Consider the following 23,783-nt stretch of genomic DNA (forward strand, 5'->3'; position numbering starts at 1 on the left):
TGGACCCCTGCAATGATCCTCCTTCAGTGACTATATTGTATCAGGCAGATGGGAGTTTTAGTTCAAAGAAAAATCCTGGAGTGCCAAAGGCTGCAGACCCCTGCTATATGCCCTTCTTGTGGCTTGCTTCGAGGTTTCACTCAAACGCACACATCAATAATTGCCTATTCTCCTCTGGGGCAACCGGTCCAAAGGCACGGGTGGGTGTCTGCTGGCCACAGAGTACATCGGACCTGCACAGGAGCTGTGGTAGTCACATTAAATGGTGCACAGCCCATGCCGTCCATCCAGTGTCTTAAATTCGGATCATTCCTATGTAAATGGACTGTTGGCAACGTCCTGTAAACCTCCTATGTTTAGGACCTTAGCTTATCTCCTAGCCATTAAGTGCTCTATTTAAACCCACTGACTGTTGACAAATGGCTTGTTGCACAGTCTACAATTGGCTGTAACTCACACTGCCCTTTTTGTGGATAGTCTTTTGAACACACTGTCGCCTATTTGAAACGCAGTCCCACAGACGTCAAGCTCTAGCCGTGCACCTTTTCGCAGGTATCTCTCACTTCATGAGGATTGTAAAGACTGATCACACCCTGTTTTTTTAATTGTCAATGCCTGGTCATTCCCCTATGTAGACTTTGGACAGAGTAATAACGCATTACTCAGCCTTTTGGCAATTCTCGACAAGTCCTGTGGAAAACCCTGAATGAGAAATTCTTTGACTAAATGTTGCCACCCACTGATTAAAGGGACTGTTCGATGTGCTCGACTCTTTGAAGTCTCTGTTAATATCAATGTGTTTTTTACTTTTACTTGCATTCTTTCTGTTAAAAGTGGAAACCTAAATTGAGACTACCACAAAAAGGGATAACCTATTGACACATGTTGAGGTTCGAAGTTTTAAAATGTCTTTCGTTCATTCCTCAGTTTGAAAAAGATAAACATATAATTGTGTTCTTGTGTAAGATGGACCATGATCCTACATGCATACGGATAATGTTTGATTAAGTTTTGGCACCCAGTAATAAAACCATGCTCAGTAAGTCATATAGGCTAAGGTGCAAACAGTCTGTGTTAGAAGTACTGCTATAAAGGCTATTGGAAAATTTTATTTTGACAGGTTAAAGGGGCGAGGAAATCATAGGGGCAAGAGGATAAGATCATGGGATTCTGTCAAACCTTTTTTCTGTCCTAGATTAGTACTGAGCTGCCTTTGTCTTTACGATGAGGATAGGCTCACCACTTGCCTTTGCTTCGAGTATCTGTCCATGCTGGCATTGGACTGGCCTCGCTCTAAGTCCTGTAAGAAAGATTCTCTGCTATTCGCTATTAAGCTGAGCCTGCTCCTGAAGCTATATCTCACAGAATGACCTGCTCTGGAGGCTGCCAGACGGCTGGGGGCCTAATTGTGAGCCAGTTGGAAGTGCACACCTAGTAATGGGCTTAATGAGCCGGCCCCTACGTGCAGGAGCTACTGAGGGCTGGTAGAGAAGCAGCAGGACGTGTGGCCCTTCGGATTGGATCCTATGAGCTCTGGATGTGGATGTGTCTTTTTCCCCTGAATGCCTTAACGGCTCTCTTCTGTGCACATCGCTGAGTCGCAACTCCTGTATAGCCCTTTGCATGGTCCCTTCTGGGTGCGCCATCCATTGTGTTCACAGTGCCCTCCTGGCTGTGGGTAGCTGGGGGTCTAAGAGCACTACCATCCTAGCTGGCTGTGGGACTGGGGCCCCTACTTTGCTCTGCAATGCCCAAATCGGGTGGAAAGGTGAAGACATTGGATATTAAAACGCTGCTGACCTTGCAAGAAGCAAAAGGCAAGCCAGTGCAAACGGTACGAGTGGAGGTCCACTCGCCCCTGCCCACACAGACTCACCGTTCACAAGGCAGGATTTTAGAGACATGCTGAAGGCCTTTAAGCAGGACATCAACCAAATCAGGACTTTAGAGACATGCTGAAGGCCTTTAAGCAGGAAATCAAATCCTCTTAAAACAGCCTTGCAAAATCAATCTCTGACCTGAAGTCCCACCTCGTGGGCCTAGAATCTCGCGTGAATGCCTTGGAAAAGGCGGTGTGCGAACACAAGCCCATGATCACGTAGAACTAGCAACCCATCTAGTGAGCATCGAGGAACAACTTGAGGTAATTTGGGTCAAACAGGCGGATCTGGAAAACAGATTGCAAAGGAATAACATCAACCTTCGCGGGATCCCGCACCATGTCCCAGACCACGAGTTAGCAAACTATGTATGTGATTTTTTTCAGGCCTTTGCTGGAGCTCCCAGACTCTGAAGAGCTGATTCTGGACAGGACTCGGCAGGTCTCTTCTGCACAGCAACGGCACAACTTGCTCTCGGATGTCCTTTCGCGTGTGCCTTTCTTTCATGAAAGAGGATATCATGGCAGCGGCTCGGAAAAGAGAGCCAGTGGAAGTCCAAGGCACCACTCTCACTTTATTGCAGGACCTCTCGCCGCACACCCTGGCCAGCCGTCAGCAGTTACAGCGGGCCTCCACCTGGTTGCAGTCGCAGAAGATCCGTTATTGCAGGAGATTCCCCTGTAAGCTGATTTTCGACTACCATAATCGCCACTACGTGGTCTGCTCATAGGAAGAAGCGAGGGAGAAAATGGGGAGGCGGCAATGTCTCGGCCACCTGGAGAAGGCGCCCATGGAGAGTCGCACTTGGATCCCAGCCCCCGCGATGGAAGGAGAAGACCGAGCGGCAGGCGTGATCCCGCTAAAGCATCTCTGCAGTCTGAAATACAGTCATGCTAGAGTGCTCCAGATTGATGGTTGGGGGCTGTCGGTCAATCAAGCAATCTTTCTTTTTGTTTTGTCTTGTCTGTGCCCTCTGGTTCTTAATAAGTCATGGGCTGTTCGAGTTTCAAGACTTGTTTTTCACCCGTTGAGTTTCTGTTGAATTTTGCTTGAGCTTTGACAAAGGCTGAGGGGGCAGGCAGGGAGGGGGGGGAGGACGAGTGCCCTGATTAGGTAGCGTCTGATAAATTTGGTTGGATGGGTTTTGATGAAGTAAAGTGGAGTTTTTCTTGTTTTTTCTCATAATATTCTTGTTTTGGTTTTGGGGATTATACATGGGACCTAGACTTTTTTTCTGCTTCTCGATCGTGGCCCTCTGAGTCCCTTTTATACTGGACATTTTCTGTGTTTCTGGTGCCATGGGCGTGCCTAAAGGGACTCATGATGGCAGTACCTGGCATATCCTGTGTGACCCTGAATGTACAGGGTCTTAATGCTCCAGTGAAATGCAAGGTGCTGCTTCATAGATTGTCCACTCTGGACGCCACCCTCCTAGTTCTCCAGAAGACCAAATGTGTTACCTGTGGATGAAGTGCACCTAAACAGTAAAATATACCCTATTGCCTATTTTGCCTCAGTGGATCTAAAAAGCATGGCATTCCCATCATGGTCTGTAAAGGCACACCCCTGAAAGTCATTAAGACACTGAGATGGGGAGGGGAGATATATAATACTCTCAGCACTTCTGTATGGTTGTAAGCTAACACTTGCATCAATTTATGGCCCAAATGTCAAACGAGAAGTGTTTTTGGCCTCTTTCCAGGGTTCCTGCTGAATTCACTGAAGGGGAAATTATTGTGGGTGGAGATTTTTATTGCATAGTTGACCCAACGATTGACAAATCCCTTACTCAAACGCCTCATAAGAGGAACATTCTCACCATTACTACACCTTTCTGAAAGCACTTTTTAATTGAAGCGTGGTGCTTCTTTCACCGAGGGAAAGGGATTATACCTTTTTACTCGGCAGTCCCCAAGGGCTTCTCCAGACTGAATATGTTTCTTGTCACTTAACACTCTCATCCCATCTGTAGTGGGCATAGATATACACCAAAAGCTTTATCTGGCCATTCTCCTCCTCTCAAACTTACATTTGACCTACCCCGTCCCGCTCCCTCATCTGAGCCGTTTTGGAGTTTGAATGACTTTCTCTTGGAGGACCTGGAGGTAAGAACCCACATCTCCGATGCTATAGCACAGTAGTTCAAATAAAACACCGGAGGCCTTGAATTTAGCACAGTTCGGGATGCTGGGAAAGCTGTAATTGGAGGGTGCATAATAGAGCAATCTGCGGCATGGGGGTGGTCTAGAAAATGTCTCAAAGCTCAACTTGAGGAGGTGGTCCGGGAGAGGGAACACACACGAAAGGCTCCCATTATTCACTCCGTGATCTGCAGGTGGCTAAGCAGGCCGTGGAAGCGCACCTCATAAGAAAGGCGTTTCACTCCATCCTGCTCACAAAACAATACTTCTATACTAAGGGGAACAAGGCCAATACATTGTTAGCTGCCAAATACAGAAGCTGGTCACGCGTAATTACATAGAGGTGCTGAGGGACTGAAGGGGGAACCATGTGGTTTCTGAGACAGGAAAGCTATGCATAATGGAGTCATTTTAACATACTAATTCTGCAGCACACCAGGGGGAATCGATCCTTAATGCAAGATTATTTCCCAGTCCTGATTTCCCCCAACTCTCCCAGGAACTGCAGGATCTTCTGAAATCGCCCGTATCTGCCCAGGATATTATCCTAACGATTCTCTCCATTACGTCAGGGCCGGATGGCATCTCTAAGTATTATAAAACTTTTGCTACTGTCTTAGTGCCACATTTAACCAAGCTGTTTAATTATTTCCTAATCTCTGGGTCAGTGACGGAAGTTATGGCAGAGTGAGCCACCCTAATTTTTAATCCGCAGAGTAAGCGACCCTAATTTTGAAGCCGGGGAAAGATCCAGGGGAAAGATCCAGAGTATTGTTCATCTTACCACCCTACAGCTCTCCTAAACACCAACGTTAAACTATTAAGCAAAGTCATTGCTACCCGTCTGGGGGGGGGGAGGGAAGAGTCCTCCCAGCCTTAATTGATGGCGATCAGACAGGCTTCTTAAAAAAACGAGCTGCACACAATAACATTAGGTGGGTGATAGACTTTATGGCATTAGCCCCTCAAATTCCAGGGAGATTGTCCTCATATCTTTGGGTGGTTATCGAGCATTTGATAGTATGTCCTGGAACTACTTAAAGCTATTGCTGCCAGCATACGAGTTTGGGCCTCACTTCTCAAAGCTGGTGCTCGCAAACTTCCAGATTCCTGCCACCCGAATCAAGGTTAACTCACTCTGCTTAAATCTTTTGGGCAGAGGAACCAGGCAGGGCCTATCTCTGCTGGTCTTTGCCCTGGCTATGGAGCCGCTGGCGCAAAGAATTTGTCTCCATCCCCATATCCTTGTTTTCACATATGGAGGGAAGTGCCATAAAGTAGCACTGTACGCTGACAACGTGCTTCCTTTGCGATTCATTAACCTCTTTGCCAGTCCAATTGGAATTCCTAGATCAGTTGGCCAGGGTAACCTGGTTCTGTATTAACTACGTGCAATCTGTAGGACTAGGCCTGACTGAAACCCCGTAGGCTTTGGCTACCTTAAGGTAGACCATCTCTTTTCGCTGGCCAGACCGGGAATCCCCTTCCTTGGGGGTGGGGAGGGATAGGGGGGTGGGTGGGGTGTAAATTACTTCAACCTATACCATCCTAATGAAAGCTAACATCCCGCAGCTATAGAAAGAAGCCAAAGACTTAATGCAGCATTGGGATTCTGAAGAGAGATCATGGTTGGGCCAGATCTGCCCTGTAAACATGACTCTCATCCCCAAATTACTATATATCTTTTGGCGCTACCAATCCTAATTCCAGAACGGGAGTTATTTGAACTACAAAATGCAGTGGGCAGTTTATTTGGCAGCTTAGACAGCTTTGAATCCCTCACAAAGTCCTCACTAGGCCAAACGGGCTGGATGGGCTAAGGGTTCTGTCGATTCAGAGATACTTTTGAGCTTCCCAAATTGCTCCAATGCTAGAATGGGCCCTGTCAGAGACCTCACCCAAATGGAAGGCATAGAACAGGCCTCTTCCCCCTCCCCCCCCCTTCCCTTTAACTCCTATTCCCTCCCCTTCCTCCTTAGAATGGGCCCTAGTCGTGACGATCACATGGAAGTGTTTTAGTGACCACTCTCACCACCCTGCAGAATTGGGACAAGGCGTGCGCGCAGCGGGGATTCAGACTGGGATTGTGTCCTCTTTCCCCGATCCTCCAAAAGCCTGCTTTCTCACCAGGCATGCACACAAAACGCATTCAAACCTTGGGGTTTTGGAGAGATCTTAAGGCCAGGGGATCTCTATAAAGAGGAGGCTCTGCTCGCGTTTATTGAATGTAAAGAGAGGTTTAATCTGTTGAAGACGGAGCGCTGTCTATATGCTCAGATATGCCAATGGTGCCTAATAATAGTGTCAGGCAAGCAGGCTGTCTCTCAGGCATAGAAGTTAGGGTGCTGGAAGGGAAGAATTTGCGTTATTTACTTGAAATCGCATCTCAAGGGGAAAGATTTCCATATATGCTGCGCAGGGAGAGGGAGTTGGGACTGGAAATACCGAAAGAGTCATGGCTTAAAATATGGGCCTGCACGCATAAAAGCTCTCCATGCGCTCTCATCAAGGAAGGAGCTCTCAAGCTATGTTTCTGTTGGTACTTGTCCCCTCAGCGACTGCATGCAATTCGCCCTGACTACTCTGACTTCTGCTGGCATTGATGCGGACTGCTGACACTTAGCCCACATGTGGTGGCACTGCCCAATCATACAGACCTATTGGCAAGAGATCTGATCCAAAATGAAGGCGATCACGGGTACCCTGCTCCTCATGTGTTTTCTGACCTTCCTGTTTGGAGATGTCCCTGAAGATGGTACGCTTTCTATGGCGGGTCCCAAGGAAGACACGATTTGTCAATTGCTGATGGCAGCACGGATCAGTCGTGCATGCTTTTGGAAGACCACGGAGGGCCAATGCATCTCTCAGTGGGTGAACGTGTGGGAGATTATAGGGATGGAGAACAAGTCGGTGCTCCTTGCAGGCTGAATGCAAAAGTTCTCTCGGACCTGGGGCCCTTTTCTGGAGTATGTTTATGATGGGGAACATGTGTTCTTTCGACGACGATTATTGAAACTCATAGCTGTGCAGTAATCATACTGGTGTTGTATGAGAACTAGCCGGGGACGTAAAATAATTACATTTTTCTTAATTGTGAGATTATTTTTTTCTCTGTTTCCTTGGTCCTTTGTTGGGGGATTTCTTACAAAATGAAATGTCGATGTTACGCGTATCTTTGATCTGGTCTCATGCCACACCCTGTAATGTAATCATCGAAGTTTGAATAAAAATATATGTCCCTCTCTGACTGCCTCCCGCTGAATTAAGTTATGGCTCCAATCAAAGGAGCTGCTGGAGCAGAGAGGGAGCATTCTGCTACTCTGCACATGAAGGTAGGGAGGTTGTGGAGCATCGCACAGGCCAGTCTTTATAGTTCAAGAACTAGACTGTTTGTGGTGGCTCATGAACATTGTCGTTGGATAGATATGTCGTTAATAGTGGCTCTTAAGCAGATAATAAAGGTTTTGAAGACCGAAGAAACCACAGGTGAAGGTTTTGTTTTCAAGGCTGCATAGGCATGAGGTATCTGGAGATCTTTTAATGAGCTGTATGGTTAATTTAGTTGACCGATTCTATGTATCGATGGGATTAGGGCACAGAGGGATATTTGGGTGAAATTGTGTGTGTGTGTGTGTGTGTGTGTGTGTGTGTGGTTTAGTGTGTTTGTTTTCCCTTCCTTTTTTTTCTCCGTTGCGTGTTTTGGTTTTTTGATTGGTTGATGGAAGGGATGAATACTCTTTGTGATTTACATTGTTCTGATTGCATTTAATATTTGGATAACTCATGACTGGTGGTATTTGTTTGTGTTTATTGAAAAAGTGAAAATGTAATAATCAAAAAGAACTAGACACTGACCTTATAAAATCGTGGATTCAGTGCCTTGTTCTGTCGTTCCCCCATCCTTTCACTGATGTGATCAATGGCTCCCAAATAAGAGCGACACCTCAGTGGTATCAATCTGTTTTCCACTGATAATTCACAACTGACTACATTGATTTTGAATTGTTTGAACCATGTTTAACAGCTTGAGTAGACTCCTTCATTGCACATGTCATTGCTCTTGCAGATTTGTTTTTACTTGTCTTGGAATCATATGTCTAATGTAGTAGAATGGCAAGTTCAAGCGTCCTTTCATTCTGGTGTCGTCCTCATTTCAGGAAGCGATGGCGTATAACAAGTTCAATGTCTTCCATTGGCACATCGTGGATGACCCTGCCTTCCCGTTTCAGAGTGTCATGTTCCCAGAGCTCAGTGCAAAGGTATGTTGCCCAGGAATTCAACCCGACAGAGGCTTGACCTCGTTTCAGAGCCACACTGTTCTAGATCTCCCTTACTCTGCAACTCTCTTCCCCTTTAGCGCTCCTGCATGCCAGATGAGCGGTAAATCTTTCCAATCGTACCATGACTCCAGAGCCCTCTCTGTTGTCCAAAGATTTACAGGGTTTTCTTAATTTACATTTGTGGCATAGTGCTACTTTGGCCCTTCTATGACGGAATCCACCAAAATCCTTTCATAGCAGTCTGTCTCACCTTGGGGCTCGGCACAAGAGTAAGTATCTCTTTCCCTGAGCCACAAGCCTCTGCTCAACAAAACGGTCAATCCTTCCTTTTTAATACAAAGACAGTCCTCAATATGGCTTGTCTTATTCCACAAGCACAGCAGAAGGGTATCTGTGTCCATTCAACAAAGATATATGCTTTATTACGGGAGGTTGACACTAAAAGGTTTTTGTAATTTGGCATCTTCTGAGTTCGAATGCACTCCATGGATTCACTGAAGTCATCCTTGGTACATGCCACACTCTGAGCTGAACGAACAGGTATGTGCAGGGCCCATTCCATATTGCTGCAAGAAGGTATATGCCACGTTGCCTCAGCAGTGGAGAGGCTAATGTGTTCCATGTCATTAGTGCAAGGAATCTGCACGCCTACTTGCTGACTGTTCTTTTCTACAGCCCCCACCAGCCGTGCCCCATTTTTAGAAGAGCTTAATTTTGGTCCTTTTCTCATACATGTCTTGTGTCAATAGGGGGGTACAGCCCTACATAAAATGTAGACCTCATCTAGGGCACATCTATGGTCCAAGGATTGTGGAAAGTGGGGCAAGGGAAATGTTCGCATTTGTAACCTTCTGCTTCATGGTGTGTTGGACACCAATTGATAAAGCTTCACTCTTTTTTTACCTTGCTTATTCCGAAGCATCTTTCGTCATCCATTCAGCTCTGCTTCTTAGTCACACAGTGGATGTTTCTTTTGCCTTCCAGGGTGCATATAACCAAGAGACCCATGTGTATACAACCACAGATGTCCGGATGGTGATCGAGTATGCTCGAATGCGTGGCATCAGGGTGATTTCTGAGTTTGATACGCCCGGTCACACTCAGTCATGGGGAAAAGGTGAGCATTCTCAAGAAAACAAATTTGACAATGTAAAGATGGACATTTGGCATCAGTTGGGGATTTTCATAAAGGGGAAGGCTCGAGGGAATGCGAGTGAGAACCTCATGTGCAGTGCTTAATTTGTAAAAATATTAAGTGCCAGGGATACAATATTTTCTAGCACACCCATGACACGTCGGGATGGGCAGCTCCTCGCCCACTGTTGCCACCACCCAAAGCTGTTCTCTATGCTGTCAACACATATGGGGCCAAAGCTGCAACTGCCTCCTGCTTATTTTGGTTGACCGATGTACTCGGTCACTACGGCAGATGTGTGATTTACAAATGCCAATCAACATACATATAGAATAACATACTCGCTGTGTCTTGACTTGAGACAGATGTTTTAGTGTCTTTAAACACATATACATTTTGCTCTGATTCTGTAAGTGTTCATTAGCAGTTGCAATAACAAAGTTGCCAAAAGACCACATCGTAAACAAACTGAGTCTGAGACAATAAGTGCCGGGTCTCAGAAATAAGTATCAGGGCTGAACCCTGGTAAACACCCTCACAAATTAAGCACTGCCTATGTGTATAAAATGTGTCACACTGCACATATGCCGTTGCCATTGAGAAGCGATCGTGTAAAATGTGAGTTTGGGACAAAAGGATAGAAGTTGGTGATAACTGAGAATCAAGACAAATGATGGGGTGAGGAAAAGAGGAAGGACTAACTGACACAATGGGATGGTGTATAGATGTTCAGGTACAGAAATTGGAGGGTCTTGCATGGAAATGTAAGGCTGGTGGGAGATGCTTTCCAAATAATATCACTACAAAGGCATTGGGCCTCATTACAAGTGTGGCGGTCTGGAAACCAGGGTGCCTGTAAGCTTACCGGCACCTTTGTTACCGGACAGCCAAACTACAAGTCTGCCTGCAGGGTCCATTGTGCATGGCAGGTCTGACTCTGCCGGGCGTCACTGCCCCTGGAGGTAGACTTGTCACAGAAGCACCAGAACCCTTTGAAACGGTGCCAGTGCTTCAGAGTCCCCATTCCCATGGACTGCTGGACTCCATGGAAATGGGGATTTACTGTATTCCTTAGCGCACCGGGAAGACAGGTGGCGGATTCAATGTTTCAAGGTCAGCGGCAACACGCTGGTAGCACCAGTGGGTTACCGCTGATCTAGTAATGAGGACCATTGTCTTATTTTTTTTTCTCACATTTTTGATCTTAGTACATACATAAACGCATACATTTAAACATTTAAAATCTAATCAAACAAATAACATATTTAACAATCTTTCAGAGAAACTAAGAGCGATTTAAAGTATCCCAACCCTCCCCATACTTATTTAAGCAACATGAATTTTAAAATTGAAATGCTGTTGAAAGAAGAAATAAACAAATATAGGGGATACATTACTCACAGTAAACTTATTTCTGATGCTTGTATCTGCTTGGATTCACATGCAATGCATAGGCTGACATCTAGAGGAAGCTGCAGAGTATTACAGTTGTTTTTGAAACTCGAAAAGGGACGTCAGGGCGGGCCAGTAATACTATCTATAGTGTGACGTCCACTGTACCCATGGTCCTTCGCGCATCGAGGCCCCTCAGATTGTTTTGTTCTGACATGAGGTTGCAGTGTAGTGTGAGTACAGTTGTATCCAAGCAGATATAGGCAGTAAGTTCACATAACATCTATGCACCTTCTCTCAGAGGAGGAAGGGTGGGCGCATGTGAATCTAAGCAGATACAAGCTGTGTATCTGTCTTGGAATGTGTCAATGCAGTAGTGCTAAGTGAAAGTGTGTACTGAGCTCCATGTAGCTGCTTTGCAAATGCGGTCTAATGGGACATTTGCGATAAAAGCCAGAGTAGCTCCAGTGCTCCTTGTGGAGTGAGCTTTTGTGGTAAAAGGCAGTGTCTTGTTTGATAATGAATAGCACAATTAAATACATCTTCCTATCCATCTGGAGATGGCATTCTTAGAAATGCGGTCTCCTTCTCTGCTTCGTGCTATGGAGACAAACAGTTGATCTCTTTTTCTAAGCGGTCTGGTCTTATTTACATAGTAAATGACCACCCGCCTCGCATCCAGTGTGTGGAGTTTTACCTCAGCTGAGCTAGTTGGTCTCTGAAAGAAAGCCGGAAGCTCAATAGATTGGTTCACATGGAATTTAGAAATGAATTTAAGGGAGAACCTATGATTATGTAAAACCAATTTATCTTTATGTATGATAGATAAAAGGTCCTGCACTGACAATGCTTGCAATTCACTAACTCTTCTTTGGAAGTAATCGCCACTAAGAAGGCAGTCTTCTATGTCAGGTGTTTAAAGCTTCACTTATGCATAGGCCTGAATGGGCCCCCCCTGAGATTTGCTAGTACTACACTCACTGAGATCCCATCCTGGTGGTGGATTTGAAATGGGAGGGTGGAGTCTCTTAACTCCCTCCATGAATGCCTTAATGACTGGAATTTTCCACCACGATACCTTACTTTGAGAGGTGGTATAAGCTGATAAAGCTGCCAGGTGGACCTTTATAGAGTTGAATACTAACCCTGAGTCTAACAAGTGGAGCATATAGTTGAGAATGTGTGAAGGAGTACATTCTATGGGGCTTATTTGTTTAGACTGGTACCAAATTACAAATCTCCTCCACTGGACAGTGTCTAGTGTTTGTGTTTTCTTGCATCCTTGAGGATATACATACACCGCTGTGGTAAAATAAGGTGCCCAAACTCTGACTTCAGGAGCCATGCTGCCAAGTTCATTGAGTGTGGTAGAGGGTGTACTGTTCCCCCATGTTGGGTAAACAGGTTGGTTAGGCATGGGAGTTTGATGGGATCGCACATCGCCAGTTTGCGCCGATGTGGATACCGCGGCTGTCTCCCCAACATAGGAGCAACTATGATGAGCGTCATCTGTTCTCTGTGCATCTTGTTCACTAACCTGCTCATTAATGGAGTTGGGACTGGGGGGCAGCGTAAACACATTTCCCTGACTAGTTCATCCATAGGGCGTTCCGTTTGGAGTCTGGCTGGGGGAACCTGGACGCGAAGTCTGGCCATTGCTTGTTTTCTCCTTTAGTGAACAAGTCTATTGTGGGGTAACCCCATTGAGAGAAGGTGTGGTCTACGAGGCCTGAGTCTAACTGCAACTTGTGTTGCTCTTGTAGGGGATCTCTGATCAGAGAGTCTGCTAGAGTGTTGAGTACCCCTGGAACATGTTTTGAGGATAGGGATATTCCTCGTCTGAGTGCCCATTGCCATATTTTCTGTGCTAACTTGGACAGACTTGGAGAGTGTGTCCCCCAGTTGAGCTGTCCGTCAGAATTTGAACCAACAGGTTCTACTGTTGCACTTCGAATGCTTGAAGTGCCTTGAGTACTGCTAGTAGTTCCAGCAGGTTGATATGGTTCTGTCAGGTGACTTGGGTCCCAGACCATGTGCTGTGTGGTGAAGGTAATGAACAACCCCCCCCCCCCACCCGGAGAGTGGTGCGTCTGTTGTGACAATCGCTTGCGCTTCTGGATCGTGAAAGGGTTTTCCCTTTAATAGATTTTCTTTTGACCGCGAGTGTAGTCTCTGTAGTAGTGTTGGCTAAACGACCACTAGATCGACCCACTGACCACTTGCCTGAGACCTTTGTTTCGCCAACCACTCCTGCATTGGTTGCATGCACAGACGTGCGTGTGGGACTAGATATATGCACAATGCCACCATGCCTAGCAAACTCATAGCTTTGCGTACGTTTATCTGGAGACCGGCTTGATACTGGGGTATTTGCCAAAGCATGTTCTGCACTCTTTCTATGGATGGGAAGGCTATGCCTGTTCTTGCATCTAATAAAGCTCCTAGGAACTGTTTTGATGCGTTTGGTACAAGACTCAATTTTTTTATTTTTTTTTCTCGTTTATCGAGAAGCCCAATTGTAAGAGAAGATCTATGGTTCTCTGCGTGTTTAGTTTGTAAAGAGGAGTCTCCCATGTGATCAGCCAGTCGTCCAGGTAGGGGTACACTGGGATTGCTTCCCTGCGCAAGTGCGCCACCACCACCACCACCGCCCGTACCTTGGTGAATACCCATGGAGCAGATGTTATTCCAAAGGGTAGCACCTTGAATTGGTAGTGCTGGTTTGCTACTTTGAACCGCAAGAGTTTTCTGTGCGCTGGGAGCATTGCAATATGAAAATAGGCATCTTTCATATCCTATGTTGCCATGTAATAACCCCGTTTTTAGCAGGGGAATTACTTCTTGTAGCGTTGTCATGCAGAACTTTTGTGGCTTTACATAAGTGTTTGCAGGGCGCAAGTCTAATACTGGGTGCATGGTAAGATTTTTTTATTTTATTTTCTGGCACAAGGAAGTATGTTGAATAAATAACCTTGTTTACCTCTTTGAATGGCACAATCTCGATTGCGTCCTTGGGGAGCAGTGCGTTGACGTCTTCTGTCAAGATGAGTTGTTCTTCTCTTGATGTTTTCCTTTGGCGCAGAGGGAGGTTTGATGCCGTTCCTAGGAGCTCCACGCAATAACCTCTTGTGACTATTGATAAACACCCACTTGTCCGTGGTTATTCCCTCCCATGCGTGGGTGAAGTTTGAAATCCGTCCACCTACTGCGGAGGAATGAAAGGGGACCAGTAGTGGGCTGTCATTGTTTGGGAGGCGTCCCTCCACCTCTGGAAGTGGAGGATCTCAAACTGTCGTGGGACCTGCGCTGGCCTCTTGGATAGCCTTGGGACGCTTGCCTTGGTTGGTGTTCCATGGCGCATTCTGGTTTTGTCCATAGCCGCAGCCTCTTTGGGGAAAATTGTTTCCGCCTCTTTGCCCAATTTGTTTATTGGTAAATTGGCCAAGGGATTTGAGAGTATCGTACTCCTCTTTGGCCGACTTCAGGGCATCCTCCACCGCTTTGCTGAATAGTATATTTGGTTCCACTGGCATGTTAAGCAACGTTGCCTGTGTCTCCAGCTTAAAACCGGATTGGCAAAGCCAAGCATGACGCTTGAGAATGGTTCCTTCTGCAATTATGCGTCCGGCATTGTCTGCGGCGTCAAGGTTGTTTTTTAAGACTGCTGGCAGTAGCCTTGCCTTCAGCTGCTACAAAGGCAAGTTTAGTCTTTAGAGGCTCTGGAGCAGAGTCAACAAGGGCTGTAAGCTTTTCCCATTTATTGCAGTCCTAGCTAGCCAACATTGTGGAATTGTTGGCAATCCTAGCCTTTAATGCTGCTGAAGTTCCCACCTTCTACCTGCGGTGTAGAGCTTCTTGCTCTCCTTGTCTGGGGGAGCTTCTGAAGAGGCCAAAGGTGTACCATCCCTCTTTCAGGTAGTCGTGACAACTAGTGAATCCGGCCTAAGCTGTCCTCTGATATATAAGGGATCAGACGGTGCCGGGCAGAAGAGTTTCTCTATTCGCGGATTGACTGCCCTGGTTTGATTGGGCGTTTCAAGTAAGAGTTGCATCCTCCTTTAAACTGACTTTAAAATGGGTATAAACTGGGTGTCAGCTTTTTTGTCCCCTAGGATATTCTCAACAAAATCCTTGTCCTGCTGAGTTTCTTGAGTCTCAATTCTGAAGTGCTCAGCTGCTTTCATTAAGAGGTCATTGAACACGGGCTGATTAGCCACTGGGGAATCAGGTAATGGGGAGTCTTGTGGAATTGGAGAGTCTATAGTATAAACCACAGACTCATCGTCATTATCATCCCCATCATAATATTGATCCTCGTCCTGATCCCTTTCGGTGTCAGCGTGCATGTCATAAAGGTCTGCAGTGCAAGACCTCTTTGCTGGAGACTGAGATAAAGATTGGGGTTGAGTAGTGGAAGTCCTGGGCTGAGAGCTTGAGGCCTGATCAGTTGGATGTGTATTTTGTAAACTTTCTAAGGCATTGGGGTTCTTTTCAAAGAAATCTGCAAAGAAAGACATTCTAGACATCACTCTATCTATGTCTTCTGCTGCCCATTTGGCTGAGCTGGGGATGACCCCAGGGTAAGGACCAGCAGGTGTTTGGGGTGTATGTAGGTCTTTATTATGCAGGCCCTCACTTAATTGACCCTCCCCCCTTGTGGGACATCCTCCTCATCCTCTTGTGGGGCAGTTAGTGTCCTCCACCCTTTGAGACCTTTCCTTAGGTCTTGTCTTTCTTGGAGGTGTCTGTATGATTTGGGCTCTTGGAGGAAGATTTTTTAGAATTGGAAACTCTAATAAGGGTTTCTGGGACATTTTTTTGATAACCCTGAATCTTTAGACTTCCTTCCGATTTTGACGAAATGAGTTTCGGCAGTTGAAAGGACTTCCGCCATGTCTGCTGACGTTCAGCGTTCGCTTGAAGAAGTTTTATGGGAAGCGTCTTTTGTTTTATGGGGCCTGTCATGAGGCGACCGTGACTTGGACTGCCCAGAGGACAAGGAATCCACCAATCTGCCCCTAGACGCCGAATCTCTGCGTTTGTCTGGCAGAGCCGGCACATCCCTGCGAGTTGTGTGTTTAGTGTGGGAAGATGGAGTGCTCTTGCCGCTGGGTGTAGACCCCACAACCGAGCCGCCGGCCTGTCTCCCAGGGTCGGGGGCTAGCACTTGGGAACATGACTGTTCCCAGGCACCCTTGCCATCCGAAAAGGTGTCGTTGCTGCCATCAGTGGAGGCTCCCTCCACATGCATGGTGTGATGGGCCCAGCATTTTGTCCTGCGATCTCTAAGGGTCTTGGGTCGGAAGAGCTTACAAGCTCAGCAGTATCCTTCGTTGTGGTTGCGATTTTAAACACAGGTTACAAACTCTGTGCTTATCGATCCATGGGAACTTTCTATTACAGGATGGGCAGAATGTGGAGGGTGTCTTATCCATATCTGGGGAAGGCAGCCAGGTGATAAAGGGAAGGGGTGGGAAAATACATTGTATAATGACCGCTCCCCACTCTGTAGTGTAAGGGCATAGGCCCGTTGGGCCTTCCAAGGCCTGAGGGGTTCAGTCGAAAGTCAATTTCGTCCAATGGTTGTATTGTCGTTTCTCTTGATCCTTCACTGGTCCGAGAGCACGGGGTCGGGCGAAAAAGGACAGAAAGAGTATCCATATTTTAAACTTTGCATAAGCAAATGGCATTAGCCAAAATTGAACTCTGCTTAATGCGATCGCTCACGATGGTGGAAAAAACAATCTGAAGGACCTCGATGCGTGAAGGACCATGGGCACAGTGCACGTCGCACTAGGGATAGTATTACTGACACGCCCTGTCGACGTCCCTTTTTCGAGTTTCAAAAACAACAACTGTAATACTCTGCAGCTTCCACTAGAAGTCGGCATATGCATAGCATGGGATCTAAGCAGATTCCACAAGCCTCCAAAATATATACATATTTAAGCCAAATTAGCAGAAATGTGTGCGTGCGAGGTCTGGCTGAATTAAAATAAACTATCTGTTGGGTAGAAATAGGAGAGTGAAGAAACAGCCTGCACAAAATGTAAGCTATGGGGGTTCGTGGGTATGTAGTTGAATGTGGTAGAATGTAAGTGAAAAGGTGCTTAGGCTTTTGCTTGCTTGGAGCTTAAGGCGCAGGAACCCAGTTGTACCTGACCATGCTATCACTTCCTTGATTTGTTCACTTGGTCCTGATTTCTGACCCCCGCCTCCCACCCGCCCTCCTCTTGACTGCTGTAGCTCAGGATGTCTGAGCTCAGAGAGAACTAAAATAAATGTAACTAATGCTCACTCACCCTCCAGATACAGTACACTTTCTGACATTTAATAGGGCAGTTAATGATTGAAAGATATGGGCGTGTCCCTCCAGAGAAGAGATTTCCCAGCAACACTCAATTATTGAGCTGCATCTGCCACCCGTCCATGCTTAAATACTCTTGAAGCATCTCGTTTTTTTATTAGGCCCCAAAAAGTAGTTCTTAACTGGGGCCTTCCCTGTAGTGGTGGATGATTGTGCTCTTTGTCAATATTTATCATTCGTTCATTTTTATTAGACCCCTTCCGTCATAGATTTTGTGAATATTTCTGCAATCTTTTCATTAGTGGAGTTGGAATTTCTTTTTTATATTTTCTTTTATTTTTTATTGTGTATTGGTTTATAGGAAACCTTCCGCAAATTTCCAAAGCATGAAAAAAGAGACCAAAAAACCAAGAAAACGAATCTTGGTTTACACATAGCATACAGTAAAATTGGAAACGAGTATAGAAACTAATTATGTTCATAGATAAAAAGGTACAAAACAATCTTCGGTTCCACAGTACATAAAAACAGATAATTAACAATTAAAATCTATACCGTTCAAAAAACATACAAGCGCATTAATCACAGATATATTGCTTCCCCACATCAGTCTAGAACAGGGGTCCCCAACCTTTTGTGCGCAATGAGCAACATTGGCATATCAAATTGAATGGTGAGCAACATCCATTTTTCGACACAATATATCGGCGCACAGTTGGCAGACAAATTGTTTGCAACACAAATTAGAAATGTAAGAAAATTAAAACTGCATATAGAACATTTAATTTGCAGTACTTAATAGTTATCTAGACCACGTCTTATTCTAGTCAAGGAAATGTGCAAGGCCTTTAACTTCATTTGACGTTAAGTGGTTGTTTACAAGGAATGTTGAGGAAATTGAGTGGTCAGTAGTACATTTATAGACATATAGGACCAGTCCAGCTGTTCAAAAATAGAGTAGGAGTAAATAAACATTACCAGGGGTTTCAGGTTCCCGAGCAAAATATTAGTGCAAATGTATGGACAGTAAAAATGGCCACAAACTGAGCATGAGATTCTGCCTAGGATTTTATGAGATCTATAATGGCAAATGGTGCATTCCTAAGCATGCAAGATCGGCAATACTGTTCCACAGTCATTGATGACTGTGTTGTGGATGTTTTTTTTCTTCAGGAATGTTATGAAATGTTACATTTCTTATTGATCAAAGAGTAAACACAATCCTCTTGAGTTCATTTTCCAATGGCCAGGGTAGGCACCACAAAGAAGATATCTGATAGCCGAGAGGCTGGTTGGCGATGCCTACGCTCGAAAAGGAGGCATTGGAAAGAATTACTAATTCACAAGAAATTAACATATTCTCTTAAAACTGTTGAGCAGTTTAGAGGCCACAAAGGAAAGCGTCAGTTTGTCTGAGTCTTTAGGAGAAACTATCCAGAACAGAGCTATTGGCAAACCGTGCCCCCAAGTTCAGGAGTTCCAGGTTATAGAAAGGGATGCACCATGGTTCGATGCAGAATGTAGAATCTCGAAAAGAAAACTGAACCATGATTTAATGAGGGGTGTGTACACTGCTGGTCAGATTTATAGTTTCAAAATGGCATAAAAAATTGCGGTAAAACAAAAAAAAGAATTTGAGAAAAAAATTGAAGCTTTTTTGAAGGATACCAAATCGTTTTATGTTTATTGTTGTTGTCAAGACAGGCATTATGCCATCCCCTTAGACAAGTATTTCTTGGAACACCAGCCCCTCAAGGTTATAGGCCAATTCCCTTACTGGACATTGGGGCTTATTACGAGTTTGGTGGCATCTCAACGGTACCGTTACTGCTACTTGGTCCAGTGGTATCACTGCCAGATTCCAAGTGGTGGTTTGGCGACGTTAGTCCCCAATTATGGAGTCTGTAGCACTCCAGGGTGGATTCCGTCGGTATTTGATTGATAGAAACATAATGTGGCGGAATTTACATTTTATTGGAGTCTGTGACAAATCTGTGGATGCTGTCCCTTCTCCCCTATGGGGAGACCATTCCCATGTCGCCAGGGCGGTACATCCTCGGTACAATAGTTCCCCTGAGGGTGGTGCACAGGGAGAGAATCACATGGGAGAGGAAACCCCTTCTGGGACTAGGAACAACCCTACCCTGAGAACGCACTATACTCTCCAATCACCAGACCCAAGGACCCCTCCCCCCCCATTTCTATAACCCAAAGAACAACCCCTTCCGTAGATACGTACTGGGACTATGAAGAGCACAACTGACCCAAGGGAGATCAAGATTAGAAATACTGAGACGAGGAAGAATGGGGAAGAGTTGAAAGATATGTTATTGACAACCATTGAGACAAATAAGCTGCATGGAGGAATGTAGAGTGTTCTGCATAACCAACATGAGCATTCTAGACAACTTAGTACTGGGATGAAGCGGAAGAGCAGAGCATGAAGAGTTCTCCCCACAATGAGCAGTCTAGTTGTTGCTGGCTGCTCATTGGTCAATGCATAGTAGAAAAGGATGAGGGACTCTGGAAGAAGTTGTCTAGTCCTTCATGAAGGAGCTGCAGGAGCCAGCACGGTGCAGGAAAGTGCAATGAAGCACACTAGGATGCCAAGAGAGGAGCTGGAAGGACAAGGGCCAGTCCACAGTGGATGGACCGAAAGGCGAGCTGGCAGAGAGAAGCTCCCGGTGTTCCTGCAGACAGGGAAGCGCGAAGAAAGACCACGCTGCCCTGGGAAAAATTGACACTGCAGTGTTCCTGGGCAGACCAGAGCCCACTACAAAGGGGAGCACTCAGGCTGGCTGGTGGGAAACTAAGACGGTGCAGTCAGCATCTTAAAAGTCACAGTACCTGGCAGGCATGTGAACCATGTCTGTCCCCCAACAAGAGAAACTTAAGGGTCTGGGACCCACCAAACGAAAGTAACAGGAGTCCTCTTCCTTGTGGCGGTACTTGGGAGGAAAGGGCTCCAAGTACTCACACACAAAGAAGGTGTCTGGGACCCACTACACGAGAACCACACAAGTCATCTTCCTTGTGGTGGTACATGGGAGAAGAGAGCTCCAAGTACCCTCACGCAAAGAAGGGGGGTTTGGGACCCACTACAGGAGATACACACAAGTCCTCTTCCTCGTGGTGGTACTTGGGAGAAGAGGGCTCCCAGTTCCCAAACATAAAGAGAGGTCTGGGGCACAATCCCATGAGAAGAAGGGAAACCACAGAGTAATTTACTAAGGACCACACTTGGCAGGGAAGTGAACCAAGTTGGCCCAAGCAGAAAGAGAGAAAGGCAGAGATCTAGGACCTACAAGAGAAGGAACCAGGGCAAAGGAGTCATTGCCCCTGGCTGTGGTCCAATAAATAGAGAGTTGCCAAGAGAAGGAACCAGGACAAGGCAGTTGTTGCCCAGGTTGCTACAAAGTTTGTGCAACAGAGAAATGTGTAAGAACTTTATGGAACTTTGTTTCACATTTAAGAACTTTGGGTTTGGAACCTGTTATTTGGATCTACAACCTATTCTTCTGAATTAAGAAGACATTTTGTTTTTTATAGGTTAGTAAGTAGCGTGAGGGATGGAAATAGGCTTCGGACTTGTGACAGACAGTGGACTATTTACTTTAGACAAGACATACTGGCAGTTTCCTTAGTTTTGGTTAAGGATGGGAAACCCCTCTTAGCTTTAGGGAAAGGCAGGAGTTTCCCCAGTCCCCCACCCTTTTCCTTTCAATAAAAGTATATGTCAATCAACATGAGCCCACTGTGTCCGAGTCCTACTTCTACATTCTTACAGGTCACTAATGGTTTTTTAAGTCTTATCCAACGTGATACGCAGACATCTCACCATCTGTCCACAATACAAGATTGTGGAATTATACAGTGTTTTCCAACACAAATAAAGGTGACAAGCAGGGATGTCAGTTGGTCCCAATGTATTCCTTTTGGATGTTGATTCTAGTACTTCTCTTAGGAAAGTTAATCCACCCTCCACCTGAAGGGTTCATTTTATAGCATGCACCCTTATGCAGAAGGCACAACTAATTTGGCCTTGCCCCCCAGCAGGTCTCCAACAGGGCCTGCTAAACACAAGTTACTATTTTGGAAATTACAGTTTGAAATTACATATAATAAAAATAAAAATGATGGTGTTCAGGCAAAGGGTGAAACCTTGTAGATAGTTTTTAAATGAATGTAGGGATGAAGGGCAGTCTCATTTTTATCTGAGCCTACTCTTCTGAAAGAGCAGTGCTTGCGTCAGCAATTTTAATATGATAGCTGAAAAGGCATCATTAATGATTAAATGGCTTTTTACGTTGTTATTTCAGGTTTGCAGCATTCTGATTGGAGAAGTTGGAGGTATATAAGACAAAGGTCTGCTCCATGATTTTAAGGCCGCAAAATATAGGGTGGTTAGAACTGTAATTTCTTGGAGGGGTTGCAAAATAAATTCCTGGGCCAAATAGCAGGTCTCCCTGCAGATACACCTGCTAGCCCCTTGTGAGACGAATTGGGGGTGTTCAATTTGATTGTCAGGCCAGTTAAGAATGTTCCTTATTTTTTAAAAGCACATCTGGGATTTTCTGCTAATCATAAAGTGAATTTCAGTGCAAATGCGATTGTAGCCTCCCCTGGTGAAGAGAAATACTTGTGGTTATGGGCGGTTCTAAGTCACTGTCCATTTGAATAGGGATGCAATGTAACTACATATGGTGCATTAAGCCACCTCAAAATAGCTCCAAAAGCAAGAGCGTTTCCGATGGAAAAAAAGTGAGATGTCCAAAATATACACAGGCTGCCCACTTTAGCCTTTTATACAGACTTACATACACATATAAAATGGCAAGGAGAAATCTGTCAAATAAGATTCCCAGAATGCAGGAGGCTGGTGGTAATGGTACGTTTAAATGTACCCACTCCTCAATAAATTAAGAAAGTGTGCAGGAGGAAGCACAAAGTGCGCTTGCAAAATAGAAGTCAAAGATTTGGTTCATTTTCTGTTCATTTGCTGTTGTTTCTCTGTTTTGCATGCGCGTGGAATGCATGGGAGCTATGCTATATATAATTAATTGTAATGTTCAGACTTGTATATATAGCAAGTTTAACACAATCAAAGTTGCTTTTATATTTTGGGCTTGTTCTGTGTGAATTGTATGAAAAATATGAAACGTTTTTAAATGTTGCTGACTTAATGAAGAAATATAAATATGAATTAGTACTTCAGGTCATTACATGGTAGCCTTTAAAGATCACTTCATTGGGCCTTTGGAGGTTACCTCCTGAGAATTATTTGGGAATGTTATGGCAAATGGTGTGTATTAAAGCTCCAGAAGGCTGTTGCATTGGTGAAAAAGTGTTTAGGAATAAAAATAATACCTTTCTCAATTATTTGGAGCCTATTTACTCTGCCCAAAAGGGATTTTACACACGACTTAGTGGCAAACATTGGTCAAACCTTTGAGCATTTGATGACCACTTCATAGAGGGGTGTTGTGCTGTTAACTGAGTATTTGAATCAATTAATTGACTTGTTAGTTTAAACCTATTAACAATCAATTAATTGGATTGGAATACAGAGCAAATTAATTATGAAAAATGTGGCATGCATTTACCGTATCTGCCCATTAACCATGTGCTAGATGGGCAGGTTATCAAACAAAGACCATTTTTCCGCTAGGACACTATGTACTAATAAATACAGGAGACACCAAAATGAATATTGTCGATAAATATGCATGGTGGGATCAAACACAAACATCACTTGTACAGAAAGTGTGCATGCACATTATTTAATAAAGGAAAGTTGGGTATGCATACCATCTCCTTGTCCATTATGCTCATACTAGTTGTATGAAAGAACAGAAAATGCCAATTTTCTCCATGACGCAAACATGGTTCAAATATTGTACTAATTAATACATTTGTCAGATGGGCAAAGTAACTGGAGATGACAGGGTTTTAGCAATGACACTACCATAACAAGTAAGGACATTTACTGAAGAAGTATGTACATGGTGGCACCAAACAAATCTTGCATGTATAAAAATAATCCAGCTGGAAACACAGCGGCTCATTGGCCAACATTCTTGCACAGTCCAGGACTCTGTCCTGACTACAGTGCTACTGAGGTCTCATCCATTCAGCACCCCCTTCTAGGCCTTCACACCATGGCCCAGGGCAACTGGCGAGCAACAATTTAGGGTGCCGTGAGCAACATGTTGCTCCCGAGCTACACGTTGGGGATCCCTGGTCTAGAACAAAATAATTCTCTCGCATAATCAGATGAAAAGCTCTCATTTTCCTTAGTAAAAGTAGTCAGTCTAATTATACTTGGAGCTTCGCAATCCAATATCCAATAGAGTTTCAGTGACCTCTTTACACTTAAAGAAACAACAATATAGTAGGGACCCCACACCATGAGTGGGCATAGTCCAGTGTCTAGTTCTCTCTCTACTGTGGACATGATTGAGCTTGAAGTGTAAGAAGATCTGTCTGGTCCTATGACAATGAAAACACTTCTAATATATAGGTAGACCCCCCCCACACCTTTTTTAGGCAACTTGGCGTATTCTTTATAAAGTGAATAGCTAGACAGGGCCTCGATAGTCAGACTCCAGTCATCCTGGAATAGTTTAAATTTCACTTTATCTGGATTCA

At 44.9% G+C, this 23,783-nt stretch overlaps 1 protein-coding gene across 1 annotated transcript in view; it reads left to right on the forward strand.

The window, feature by feature from the left end:
- HEXA (hexosaminidase subunit alpha) overlaps window positions 1–23,783 on the forward strand; it is a 294,421-nt gene that overhangs the window by 67,666 nt on the left and 202,972 nt on the right. The window contains exons 6-7 of the mRNA XM_069624622.1: window positions 8,179–8,280; window positions 9,286–9,418. Of these exons, the coding sequence (XP_069480723.1) occupies window positions 8,179–8,280; window positions 9,286–9,418 (235 nt within the window). The remainder of the gene's footprint in view (window positions 1–8,178; window positions 8,281–9,285; window positions 9,419–23,783) is intronic.

The sequence above is a fragment of the Ambystoma mexicanum genome, chromosome 11 (assembly GCF_040938575.1).
Source record: "Ambystoma mexicanum isolate Mex_15411 chromosome 11, UKY_AmexF1_1, whole genome shotgun sequence".
Taxonomy (NCBI): Eukaryota; Metazoa; Chordata; class Amphibia; order Caudata; family Ambystomatidae; genus Ambystoma; species Ambystoma mexicanum.